Raw genomic sequence first — 13,480 nt, forward strand, 5'->3', positions numbered from 1 at the left:
TCATAAAAAGATATTTAAGCTCTCATCCAGATAGAAGGCTGGCAGTAGTTCAGCTTCACGGTTAAACTAGCTGTTTAATGACCTCATCAAGTGTGCATGTTCCTCTCATCTTTCTGCTCTGCCATCTTCAGATTGTTCCCCATGGTCTCAAGGTAGCTGTCAGAGTTCCAGCAGTCTTAGACCAGACAATGTCCAGCACTAGAGCCTATCTCTTTTTTTTTTTTTTTTTTTTTTTTGCAGTACGCGGGCCTCTCACTGTTGTGGCCTCTCCCGTTGCGGAGCACAGGCTCTGGACGCGCAGCCTCAGCGGCCATGGCTCACGGGCCCAGCCGCTCTGCGGCATGTGGGATCTTCCCGGACCGGGGCACGAACCCGTGTCCCCTGCATTGGCAGGCAGACTCTCAACCACTGTGCCACCAGGGAAGCCCTGTCAAGGGCTATTGCTAAGACAAATCAAGATTTACTTTGAGGTGGCCACAGGGTCACCTTACCATGAGTCATGTGGGGTAGGGGTAGGGGCTACCTGAACAAATTGGGATTCTGATAGCAAGGAGGGACACATGGAATGGATTTGGGGCAGGCTACCTAGAGTACCTGCTACAATGGGTGTGTTAGGAGGAGAGACAAGACAGGGTGAATTGGAGAGGATTCGTGAGGTGCTTCTCCTGCATAGGAGAGGGGAAATGTGCAGTTATCCACACAGTCACCTGGAAGACTTTTATTATCTAGGTCTGTGGTTCTCAGAATTTAAAGCATGTTTATCAAGTCTGACTGCACATTGGAATCATCAGGGGGGGCTTAAAAAATATTGATGCCTGGGACCCATAGATTCTGATCAATTGGGATGAAATCTGGGGTTTCTAGCGTGTAGCCAGTATTGAGAACCACTGGTGTAGATCAACGATTCCCAAAGTATTGCCTAAGGAACACTAGCCCTGACTGAAGTGCTTCAATACCAGAAGCCATGGTCATAGGGGTTTGGGAATCATTACACACTTTATTGCTCACATTCATCTCATCCCAGAAGACTCATAGTGCACATTTAGCATATTAAAAGCTCTAACAATTCCCATGCTAAAGCACTTGTGTATCCAGTGTTTCCCACGTTTGATCTAGAAACATTTGGGGGAGGATGACACCTGTCATGAGTTGAATCGTGGCCCCTAAAGAGATAGGTTGAAGTCCCAGACCCCATACTGGGAAGAAGGCCATGTGGCAACAGAGGCAGAAGTCAGAATGATGCATCTACAAGCCAAGGAACGCCAAGGATTGCTGGCGTACGCTAGAAGCTAAAAGAGAGCCTTCCAAAGGAACATGGCCCTGTTGACACCTTGATTTTGGACTTCTCTCCTCCAGAACTGTGGAGCAATACATTTCTGTTGTTTTAAGCTAGCCGGTTTGTGGTACTTTGTTCTGGCAGCCCTAGCAAACTAATATGACACCCATTAGCATCTCCTGGACACAGTTTAGGAAACCCTGAACTAGAATCGTTCAAAGGCAACTCCTGACTGACCAAGAAGATGAAATAATCAGTCTGTAGAGGGGATTTCCCACCCCCCCTCCCCGAACTCCAGACAATATTTGTTATATTTCTAGTAGAAAATATATTTGAACAAACAGTCTATGATAGTGGTGGCAACTGTATGGAGGTATGTATGTATTTTTCCTTTTTTTTTTTTTGCTTGCCAGGTTTGGTAACTCTTCTATGGACACAGAAAAATATTGACCAGGAGAGATTACAGAATCACTGGTAAGTGTAGGCCTAAGATGCTGGCCCTCCCCTACTCTACAGATGATTGTGCCTGGACCAACAGCTTAAATTTGGGGCACAGCTGATACAGGTTGAGGGGCCCAGGCCTCTGACAGCAACTCAGGCCGCTCACTGCTGCTTCCAGGCTCCTGTCTTTTACATTTAATGCCCAGGAAACTGAGTATCTTCATCAGTAGCAAATCGATGATCTCTCCTTCCTCCGACAGCTGCAGAGGGAGAAAGAACCATGCAACTTAGGTAGGGCCATTCTCTTTGAGGGCTTTTCTTTCTAAGGGGAAACCATGGTTTTATCGTCCAATTTGGTCCCTGCCAAAGTCACTTCACTGTTTAGTGTTGCTTTTGTGTTGGAATTGACCTCCTTCTGGGAATCCCAAGGGTGTTCACTCCTGCCTTTATCCCCACAGGAGTCCTTCTTTATCCCCAGGGGGTTCCTTTTTCCCCTCCATTGAGAATGACAAGATGCCCTCCACCACCCCCCAACCCCCACAAAGGCTATTAGGAATTTGTGTACAAAGACGCTCATTGCTGCTGGGAATGTGAAATGGAAAACAGTTTGGTGGTTTCTCAAAATTTAAACCAAAGTAACCATATGAACATCCTGAAATAAATTTCTGGGCCCAAGATGGAGCTGCTCCTATGCAGGGTGCCATGTCAGCAAACTGAAACTTGGATAACTTTTGTGTCTCTGTAAAGGCTCCCCTTGACCAGAAAGGCAGTGTATCCAGTCAGCTAATCCCCAAACACCAGGCAAATTCCAGGCTCTATACTTATTTCCTCTTCCTTCTCATCCCAAACAAGGTTGACTCTGTGGCCCTGGCCAATCAGATACTTTCTATTTTCCGCTTCCTTGTTCATTATTCTTTACCCTACAAAAGCTTCCTGCCTTCCACTCCATTTTGCAGATCTCTGAATGGAGACAGTCCACTTCATGAAAAGTTAAAGTTTGTTTGTCATCACCTAAATTGTTTTCTTTAGTCATTTTTCCAGTGGGTTCTCAATCTTGGCTGTGTATGCAAACCACACGGGAGATTTCAAGATACCAGTGCTTGGATCCTTCTCCTAGGAATTCTGTTTTTATTGGTCTCAGGTGCAGTGACAGGCATTGCCAAAAGCCCCCAGGTGTTTCTAATGTACAGTCAGGGCTGGGAATCACTGATGTAATGAACAGAGTCCCACGAATCAGGAGACATGATTCTAGTCTGCCCTTCATTTGCCATGATCTTGGGGAATTAATTTCCTCCTTCTGGGCCTCAGTTTCCCATCCCATGTGCAAAGGTCCCCTGGCCGTCAGAGCAGAGGTTCTGAAAATGCAGTCCCCAGACTGGTAGCATCACATCATCTGGAAACTTGTTAGAATTGCAGATTCTCAAGCTCCACCCCAGATCTCCCCAGTCAGAAACTCTGGGGGTGGGACCTGGGAATTTGTGTTTTGATGAGCCATCCGAGGGATTATGACTGGCGGTTTTTTGGTTTGTTTTAAACATTATATCTATCTGTCTGTCTATCTATCTATCTATCTATCTATAAGTATAGTTGATTTACAATGTTAGTTTCAGGTGTACAGCATAGTGATTCAGTACCTTTATAGGTTTTACTCCATTAAAAGTTATTCCAGGGCTTCCCTGGTGGTGCAGTGGTTGAGAGTCTGCCTGCTAATGCAGGGGACACGGGTTCGAGCCCTGGTCTGGGAGGATCCCACATGCCGTGGAGCGGCTGGACCCGTGAGCCACCAATACTGAGCCTGCGCGTCTGGAGCCTGTGCTCCGCAACAGGAGAGGCCGCGATAGTGAGAGGCCCGCGCACCGCGATGAAGAGTGGCCCCCACTTGCCACAGCTAGAGAAAGTCCATGCACAGAAATGAAGACGCAACACAGCAAAAATAAATAAATAAAATAAATTATATTTAAAAAAAAAAAAAAGTTATTCCAGAGACTTACCTGGTGGTCCAGTGGTTAAGAATCCACCTGCCAATGCAGAGGACGTGGGTTTGCCCCCTGGTCAGGGAACTAAGATCCCACGTGCCGCGGGGCAACTAAGCCCACACTCTGCAACTACTGAGCCTGTGTGCCACAACTAGAGAAGCCTGCGCACCACAACGAAAAAGATCCCGCATGCCACAACGAAGATCCCGTGTGCCACAACTAAGACCCGGTGCAGCCTAATTAATTAATTAAAAGTTATTACAGAATAAGGGCTATAATTCACTTGGGAATTATATATATATATATATATATATATATGTATATATCTCCCTGTTGCGTGCCTATTTTATTTTTTATTTTTTTGGCCATGCTGCACAGCATGTAGCATCTTAGTTCCCCGACCAGGGATCGAGCCCATGCCCCCGGCAGTGGAAGCACAGAGTCTTAACCACTGGACCACCAGGGAAGTCCCAATTTTATACATAGTACTTCGTATATGATGCATTTTAAAGTTTGAGGACCATGGTGTTAGAGCAGCCACATAGAGCATCAGGGGCTTAGGCAGGCAGCAGCTAGCTGCAACTGTCACAGTCCCTCTTGGGCTAGCAGTTCACAAGACCAGTTCCTGGAGATCTGCTCATGGGTGCCATGGAAAGAGCACATGCCAGAGGGACCTGGGTTCAAATCTTGCCTGCCTTGTGGGAAAGCTGATAATGTCTTCAGGCCTCAGTTTCCTCATCTGCAATAGTGTTAACACCAGTGCCTCAGGATCATTGTGAAGAGGAAATAGAAGTGTGTGTGTGTGTGTGTGTGTGTGTGTGTGTGCGCGTGTGTGTGCACATGTAGTAATAATAGCTGTTATTACTTAGAGCAGTAATGATGGGCCTGTTTTAAAACATGCCCTGTCCCTGGTGGGTCTGCATCCTGCTTTGATACATAGAAGCAGAGAGAGAGTATCAGTTGTTCAGAGTGGCAGGAAAACACCTATTATGTGGAAATAAGCTATTCCTGGCCTGTCCTTAATCCCAGGGGACCCCTGCCAGGTGTCCTCCTTTGGGGCTTGCTCCCTGTGTTCCTTGGTGCTGTAATAGTGCCATGGAGGAGATGGAGGTTCACATGGGTTCACTAACTCACCTGGGACTACACAGCTAACAGGAGCAGTGCCAGGGTTTCAAACCTAGGGCTCTCTGACTCTAGAGCGTGCTGGGAGACACAGTGTGTGTGGGTCCTGAGTGTCCCTGCACATTCGTGCTGAGTATTCCAGGAATGCAAGGCTCTGGCAGGGCTTTACCCAGGCATCATCTCAGGGCTGAGTTTGCAGTGAGCAACCTCAAGGGATGAGGTGACATCCTCCTTCAGACAAAGAGCAGGCTTGCTTCTGCCACTGTAGAAACAGTGAATGCTCCAAGCTCAGTGTTCCTCCTTGGTACTGTAACTCACTGCATGGGCAAGCATCTGTTGTGGCCCTTCCTAGGGAACTGACTTCAAACACCATGAAGCTCTGCTACTGCTTTTGCTGTGAGTAATGAAATCCTTTGTCTCTGACCTAGGAGTCTTGTGTCTTCTGCCAGCATCCATGAAACAGGCTAGTGTGTTAGCTTATGAGTAGGGTAAGACCTCAGACCCTGCATAATTCTTGGTTAAGGTTAAGAGCCTTCACCACTTCCTACTTGCCTGGTGGCGGACACTTTACGTCGTACTAAGTTTCCCATCCCTGTATTGGCTCTAGCAGAGGCCACCAGGCTTGGTGCACCAGGCTGAGAATGCTGGAAGCAGGATTTCCCTTCGAACTCTGAGATTGCACAGTTTCCAGGGGCCTGAAAATATGACCTGAATGCCTCTGAATCCCCCAGCCCCTCCCCACAATGATACAATGAGCTTGGCTCGGCCCTGTTTTGAAAGCTGCACCCTCCAATCAGACCTGGACTTGAGCAAATGTCTTTCCTCTGCTGCATGTGAATCCAGTGAGCCTTACCTTGATGCACTTTGGCGATCAGTCCCCAACGGGACCGCGTAACCTCCTCCCCGGTACACAGTGAGTTAGCCCCAGATGGGATACCCTCGGCGCTGGCTCTGGCTCTGGTACTGCCAAGCCTGGGAAAAGTCATTGCTGTTATTGAGGACGGAGGCATTCCAGCCTTCCCCATAGTCTGACAGGTCTTCAACGTCCAGGGAATATGGCACACGGCATCCATCAAGGGAAGCCTGCAGGGCTTCCCTGGTGGCGCAGTGGTTGAGAGTCCGCCTGCCGACGCAGGGGACACGGGTTCGTGCCGCAGTCTGGGAAGATCCCACATGCCGCAGAACGGCTGGGCCTGTGAGCCATGGCCGCTGAGCCTGTGCGTCCGGAGCCTGTGCTCTGCAACGGGAGAGGGCACAACAGTGAGAGGCCCACGTACAGCAAAAAAAAAAAAAAAAAAAAGAGAAGCCTGCAGCTGCAGGGCAAGAGCGCAAGAGCTTTCCTGGACCCTCACTTGGCGAATCTGGGCACTGCCCACCAGCTTGGAGTTCCCATCGGTGATAAAGCCTGGAGATGAGAAACAAGTGGATAAATCTAGCCATCAACATCATCTTAACAATCCCAAGCTTTCTGGCCTGGATGCTAATGTGAATTTCAGTGTGCCCGTTGTAGAATTAGCCAAGAGAAGTTCATGGCCAACCACAGACTACATTCAACCATTCATCACCATCTCCCCACCTTGGACCTGGTCTACTTCTTGCATAACTTCTCTTGGGGAATGGCAACTCCTACCCAGTCATCAACTTGGAGACCATTTATGTCCTTTCCCTCGATGCCTACATCCTAAGGGTCAACGAGGCCCACCAATAGTACCTTTTCAATGTTGTCTGCACCCACCCCGTCTCTCCATCACCTCTGCCCCCATCCCTACATCAGTCGCATCATTTTTGCCCAGCATCCTAACTTACCTACCCTCAACTCCAACTTCCAATGCAGCTTCTACCACAGATTTGATTATGTTACTGCCTCACCGAGAAGCTGTCAATGGCTCCTCACTCCCTTAAGCATAAACTATGAGCTTCCAGAGGCTTCATGATCTGGCCCCTGTTCCTCTCTCCTGCTCTGCTTTTTGTGGGTCCTCAACTCCTACTGTACACTGAAGTCACACTCCACGCTCTGTAGTTCCAGTATAGTGCCTTGGTGTTTCAGGCTTGCCTTTTCTCATGTTGTCCCTTCTGCCTGGCACACCATTTCTACCTGGCCAATTCCTGCTCAGTTATCTAAGAAGGAGGTTCTCCACTCTGCATCCAGGGAGGGCTAGGGACCCTCAGAGGGTCTCTCCTTCAAAGCATATGGCTCTGTGGTTATTGGTTCTCTGTAAGGCTGAAGTTGACAGTGACCCACAGTTGTTCCCGGGAGGGAGCTGACCCACGTCCTGGGGTGGGTGGACGGTACCTGGGTGATGACTGTCCAGGTTGCTCATGAGGGTGGTGTTGGCCCACGTGAGCAAGTCCTGAAAGTCCAGCACGGCTGAAAAGCCTCAGGTGAAGCTGTGCCCAAGGTGTCTGTTGAAGTGGTAGGCGCTGGGGTCCCCCTGCCCGTAGGCCACCAGCAGCGGCATCCACAGGGAGCCCAGGTGCGCTGGGAAGGGAGGCACAGCCCCTGGTCAGGCAGAGGCCCCAGCTCCTACCAAGTCCAGGGCAGGAACTGGAAAGGCACATGGCTCAGAACAGTCGAGGTCTTGTAGACCAACCACTCACCCCTCTGGTGACAAAGGAATCCTTATAAGGACAGCAGAAAGTAGTGAAGTTCACAGGCCATGAGCCTCCTGCCTGGGTTCAAATCCCAGCTCTGCCACTTCCTATCCATGTGCCCTTCACAAGTGACTTAACCCCTCTGTGCCTCACTCTCCTCGTCTGTGAAATGGGGATAATTCTGTCACACAGGGTTGTGATGAGGGAGTCAACAAATTAATATTTATAAAGCACTTAAAATAGTGCCTGAACGGACTTCGTGCTGTATGAATGTTTCTTAAATAGAATTTTTTTTAAATGGGGCTCTGGGGAGTTCCCAGGCGGTCCAGTGGTTAGGTCTCGGAGCGTCCACTGCAGGAGGCAGGGGTTCAATCCCTGGTCGGAGAACTAAGGTCCCACATGCTGCATGGTGTGGCCAAAAAAAAAAAAAAAAAAGAGGCTCTGCCATGTTGCAGTGCTGAGGATAGAGCAATAAAGACGACAGACGTGTTCCCTGCCCTCATGGAGCACACCTGTAGACAGGTAAGTGTGACCTAAGGGCCCATTAGGTACAAAGATTTAGTGTAGGAGGCCCGACATCAGAATCATGTTGGGGGATGCAGAACGTTACTGAACCAGAATCTCTGGGCCCAGGGCCTGGGAATCTGCATTCTGGCACCCCTGCTCCAAGATGACTTGTTGGGGTTCTGCCCACATCTGTCTTGTTTTTCATTCTGTACATGCAGCTCCTATGCAAGCTCCACCACTCTGTGGTTTGGCCACGTGGGCTCCCCGTGGGAGGGCAGGCCAGGGCTGCGGCAGGGTCAGCGCCCTCCTCGGAAGCAGCCCTCACCTGGTGGGTGGCAACTGGGGGGTACGTACTACGCTCGCCCCTCCCGAGATCTCAGCAGGACTGAGCCCCAGTTGCCCACATGGAACCCACTCACCAACCGCCTTCCATCGGCTTCCGTCTCTTTCCTGCACTTGTTCCTACCAGTGCTTCTCAGGATCGCCTCCCAAACCAACTGCTTACGCCCAGATTTGCCTGTGGGGGAGCCCAGACTAAGACACACAGTGAGGTTTGAAAGCGTCTGGTCAGCGGTCCAGAGGAGCCTCTCTGACGACACAGCCTTTGGGCTGAAAATTGAAGAATAAAAGGAATTAACCAGAGGAAAAGGCAGGGAGGAGGGTGCGCACATTCCAGGCAGACTAGATGCCAGAGGGCCTGGGTCAGGAGCTGCAGGACGCAGTGTCACTGGAGCTGAGGGCACAAGGGGCCGAGAGAGGTGACCTGGGTGGGTGGAGGACAGCAGGGAGTTTGGACGTTATCCAGGGGCCTGGAAGAGCCACGGAAGGATTTTAAGTTTAGGGGAGAAGCTGGGGAGAGTAGATATCTGGGGCGATGGGCCCAGAAGCAGTGTGGGCCTGTCAGAGATTGTACCACATCTGCTCAAATCTATGTTGAGAAACAGCAAGTGGGAAGGTTGCTTGTAAGTAATCTTGGCTGCCTACCCAAGATTTCTCTGATTACAGCAAGTGCTTTCTGTTCCTTGAGGTGGGTGGTTTTCATCTTCTCAACGTCAGAGGCCAGAGGCTTCTGGTAGATGTCCCTTCTGCTGTTTCTTCGTGCTTGGAACAAGGCAGAGGGGTCTGTGAAAGCAAGGGCACAAGGACAGTCCCCCAAATGGGCAGTGGAACCAGCTTGTACGTTTGCAACCAAGAGACTCCCCTCACCAGGTACAACGGGATCCACTGTTCCTCCTCCTTGGGAGCCATTTCCCAATGCTACCCTCCATGCCTCTGCCCGTGCTATCCCAGTGCTCAGAATTCCGTCCCTTCTTCTCTAGCTGGAGAATTCTCCTCATACTGAAAGCACAGATGCCTTCCTCACCTGAAGTCTTACTGATTCCTGGATGCTGTCTTTCTGTGTTCCTGAACTCTAAGATGGATCCCAGTGCTTCCAAAACTTGGAAGGATGGAAGGATGAAGGTTACTAATATCTCAAAGTCCTGTTATATGTAATTCCAAGTATCTTCTTTTTCAAACCACCTTACTGACCTATAATTTTCATAATTTCAACCGTTGGAAGCCTGCAATTCAGTGATTTTAGTAAATTTGTAGAGTTGTGCCACCATCACCACAACCTAGTTTTAGAACATTTCTGTCACCCTCAAAGGTTTCCTCATGTCCCTGAAATTGGTCTCTACTCCCACTCTATCCCCACCCTTAGCCCCATTAATTTTCTTTCTGTCTTCATAGATTCTTTTCTCTGGACTTTTCATATAAATGGAATCATATGTACATAGTTTCTTGTATCTGGCATCTTTCACTTAGCACGATGGTTTGGTGTTTGTCCATGTTGTGTATATTAGTAGTTCGTTTCTTTTTCTTTCCCTTTCTTTTTTTTTTTTTTTCTCCCGCACCACGTGGCTTACAGGACCTTAGTTCCCTGACCAGGGGTCAGACCTGGGCCCCCTGCAGTGGAAGCGCAGAGTCCTAACCAATGGACCGCCAGGGAATTCCCTGTAGTTAGTTTCTTTTTATTGTTGAGTAATATTCCATTGTACTGACATACTACCTTTTGTTTATCCATTCACCTGTTGATGGACATTTGGATTACTCCTAGTTTGGTCTATTAAGAATAATGTTGCTAGGAATGTGTTGTGTGGACATATATTTTCATTTCTCCTGGGTAGATTCCTAGGAGTGGCTAAATATCTTTTGACTGTTACAAATGAAGCTTCTGTGAACATTTGTGTACAAGTTCCTGTATGAAAATAATTCTTCATTTCTCTGGGATAAATGCCCAAGAGTGTAATTTCTGGGGTGTATGGTAAGCCCATTTTTAGTTTTGAAAGGAACTGCCAAACTTTTCCAGAATGGCTGTACCATTTTACATTCCCACCAGCAACGTATGAATGCTCCAGTTTCTCTGCGTCCTTGTCAGCATTTGGTGTTATCACTCTTTCTAGCCAGTCTGATAGGGGTATATTGACCCAGCTATCCTTTGGATCCATGCCCCTCTGTCCACCCCCACTGCTAATGCATGCCACCTCTAGTCTGGACCATTTCAGTAGTCTTCCTACTGGCCTCCGCACTTCTACTTTTGACCCAATACCTCTGGTCTCCAAGAGCAGTCACAAAATCACAAGTCCAATCATGCTGCTCTCCTATTTCAAACACTCCAAAACCCCGGCATGGCCCCGGGCCCTACAGGGCCCTGTATGACCTGCTCCCCATCCACCTCTCTGCCCTCATCTTGAAGCATTCCTTCCATGCACACACAGCTCCCCATGCTCTGGCCACCCTGTCAGTAATTGCTATAAAATGACAAGCTCTTGTCCCACCTCAGGGCCTTTGCACATGCCCAGTGTTCAGACCCTCCCTCTCCCATCCTCTAGGAGCCACCCTCTTATTCTGCCCCCTCATTCTCTCTTACAAGTCGTTTTGTGCATTTACTTGTTTAATGCGTCTTCCCAGATGGGCTGTTCATTCCAAGAGCAGCAGCCTGTTCCCTCCAGTCAGTGCTGTGTTGCCAGGGCTGAGGCTGAGAGTGGGGATTGACTTCAAATGGGCAAGAGGGAACTTTTGGGGGTAAGTTCCAAAAAGCTGTTCTAAATCTGAATTGTGGTGATAGTTGCACGACTCTATAAATTTACTAAAATCAGTAATTATACACTTACAATGACTGGATTTTATGTAAATCATGTTCCGAAGCCATTGTACTGCCTGGCACACAGAAAGTACTCCCTGGATAATTGCCAAAGGAATTACTGAATGAATATTTGATTGGTCAGGAGGCTGTCGTCTCTTTGGAGAAAAATTACTCTTTTGACTTGGGAAGATGGTTTTAATGGACTTTTTGGATCTACAAAGCCAAATCCCTATTGTAGGGCAGAAGAATACAGTCCCATGAGGAGGTCACCACACTGCATGATGATGTAGGGATGTGGGCTTTCGTTTGTTCCCGTTTTACTTCCCCTGAAAGTCAAAATCTCTGTTTAGACTATTAGAGTGTTGAATCTGTTCTGCTTGCTTGTTTGTTTTTTGTAATTCTCTTATTGGAGACACCCTCAGGAGTTTTGGCTGGGAAGTGAGAAATCAGGTTGGGGGGAAGAGGGCTGGTCGTGGGCTCCTCTGACCAGTCAGCATGGCTGTGTTCCACTAAAACTCTTTACAAAAACAGGCGCTGGGCTAGATTTGGCCCCCTGGCTGTTGTTTGCAGACCTTTGTCTTAGAACCCTAATTATAGCTCCCTCACACCCCTCACACACACAAGCTTGTTGTTTTTTGGTTGTCTAATGACCTGAGCCCTGGGGAAGAAAGCTGCCTGCTTGGGATTACACAGAGGATGATGGCCCTTGAAGAACGTGGACCCCATGGTGCCTCTTCATGCTTAGGTGTCAGACAGAAGGGCTCGGATAGGGGAGGAACAGGTTGCCCAAGAGACAGAGGAAGAGTCACTTGTCCCTGGATGGATTGGGGGTGCTTCAATAGTCAGGGTGAAGGCTGATGGGGAGCGAAGGCCTGAGGCCGGGACCACCCAGTGTCTGGGCTCCACGGGGCTTTCTCAGCCTTGTCAGGTTCCAGAGCCCTGCCTGCACCCGGGCACCATTACCTGGGCCAGAGACACGTCCCGGGAGGGGGGCCACAGGCTCCTCCTCATCCTCCACTGTCTTCAACACCAGCGCAAAGAAAGCAGCGAACCCCAGCACCTGGAAGGCACCCACTGTGAACCCCAAGCCTGTGTTGGAAACTCCCTGTCAATTCCTGGTCTGAGCTTGGGTAGAACGGGAGCCACACTTGTGTCCTGGGTGCAGGAGCCATGCTCTGGGGAAGCCATCCTCTGCAGAGAGGGGACGTGGTCATAAAGGGTCAGGGGCAGGGCTTGCGTGCCTGGCCACCAACCAGGCAGAGACCAGCAAATCCTTGAGCTCACGCTGCTTCCGGCATTCTCCAGCCCTCCCACCTGCTGGCCTTTCTCCTACCCCTCAGCCTGGTGACTCACTAGCATAGCTGCTTACACCTGCCTCCTCCCTCCTTCCCTCCCTCCCTTTCTTTCTGTGTTAAGTAATTCCTTCCATTACATTGTCTGTGCACCTTCAGTGCACAAGCACAGAAGGATTCTGTGGTTTGATTGGGGAACAAAAAGGTTCAGGACTCTGTTCTTAATATTCTCAGACTAGATTGAGGGAGGTGTCAGGAGCTGTTTAAGTCTCTGACGAAGGCTGTTCAGGGAAGAATGAGGGTGGGGGATGCTGTGATGCCTCGTAGGTGGAAGGATTTTCTCTAAATATTCCCTCACTTCTGCAGCTCCCCCGACACAGTATTCCTGCTGCCTGGCTCCTTCCAGGCGGGGCTCAGGGTCTCTTTGACTCTCACTGCTCTCTTGCGTAATTTTACATTTTCAGAAATAGGAGTATTTCCAGTTCATGCACACATTTAATGGCTTGGTGGGTTTTTTTCTGAAGGTAAAGTTTGTGTAAGTTGCTGGCTCATCTCACGATCAAAAGCATCCTAGACCTGAGGAAATATGATATCATTCCTATTTATACATGTGGCCTAAGGGCAAGATTTTTTGGTGACCTTATTCTCTTAACCTCAGGTTTTCTCATCTGTAAAATGGAGGTGAGGCCCCTCCTAAGGGTGATTGTGATGATGAAATGTCAGCATCTGGCCCTGAGGGAGCATGGGTTATCCTGGTAGTTACCTAGCTGCCCCAGGTCCACCCAGAAGTGGTGCTCCAAGTGGGTTTGTTGAATGAATAGATTGAATAGATGAAGGAATTGCTGAAGCCTAAGAACTGGGCAGCTGGCAGGAGGGAAATCATGGGTGGAGGGAAGGAGGGCAGGAGGGCAGCCACACAGGGGTCCTGACCTTCAGGGGCTGGGTGACAAACACACTCTCCACGAAGGAGACAGCCATGGAGGTGAGCCACTTGAGGGGGCTGACCCGCCCGTAGTGCAGGCCATAAGAGCATGGTGAAGAAGGCTGCCACTCCGCTGGTGGCTGCCACCAGGAGCCAGCCCACCAGGACACACCACCAGGGGAGGCCTCGAGGGGGCTTGCTCGCCTGCCCGGAGCTGCAAGAGAG

The 13,480-nt window shown here is 49.4% G+C and overlaps 1 protein-coding gene across 1 annotated transcript in view; it reads right to left on the reverse strand.

Annotated features, from left to right (window-relative positions):
• Positions 1 to 1,815: 1,815 nt before the first annotated feature.
• LOC132509181 (polycystin-1-like protein 2) overlaps positions 1,816 to 13,480 on the reverse strand; it is an 81,941-nt gene continuing 70,276 nt past the window's right edge. Inside the window, 9 exon segments of the mRNA XM_060129819.1 lie at positions 1,816 to 1,977; positions 5,364 to 5,418; positions 5,669 to 5,898; positions 6,123 to 6,220; positions 7,109 to 7,294; positions 8,899 to 9,036; positions 12,005 to 12,101; positions 13,264 to 13,359; positions 13,361 to 13,469. Of these exon segments, the coding sequence (XP_059985802.1) occupies positions 1,816 to 1,977; positions 5,364 to 5,418; positions 5,669 to 5,898; positions 6,123 to 6,220; positions 7,109 to 7,294; positions 8,899 to 9,036; positions 12,005 to 12,101; positions 13,264 to 13,359; positions 13,361 to 13,469 (1,171 nt within the window).

Source organism: Lagenorhynchus albirostris, chromosome 19 (assembly GCF_949774975.1).
Source record: "Lagenorhynchus albirostris chromosome 19, mLagAlb1.1, whole genome shotgun sequence".
NCBI lineage: Eukaryota > Metazoa > Chordata > Mammalia > Artiodactyla > Delphinidae > Lagenorhynchus > Lagenorhynchus albirostris.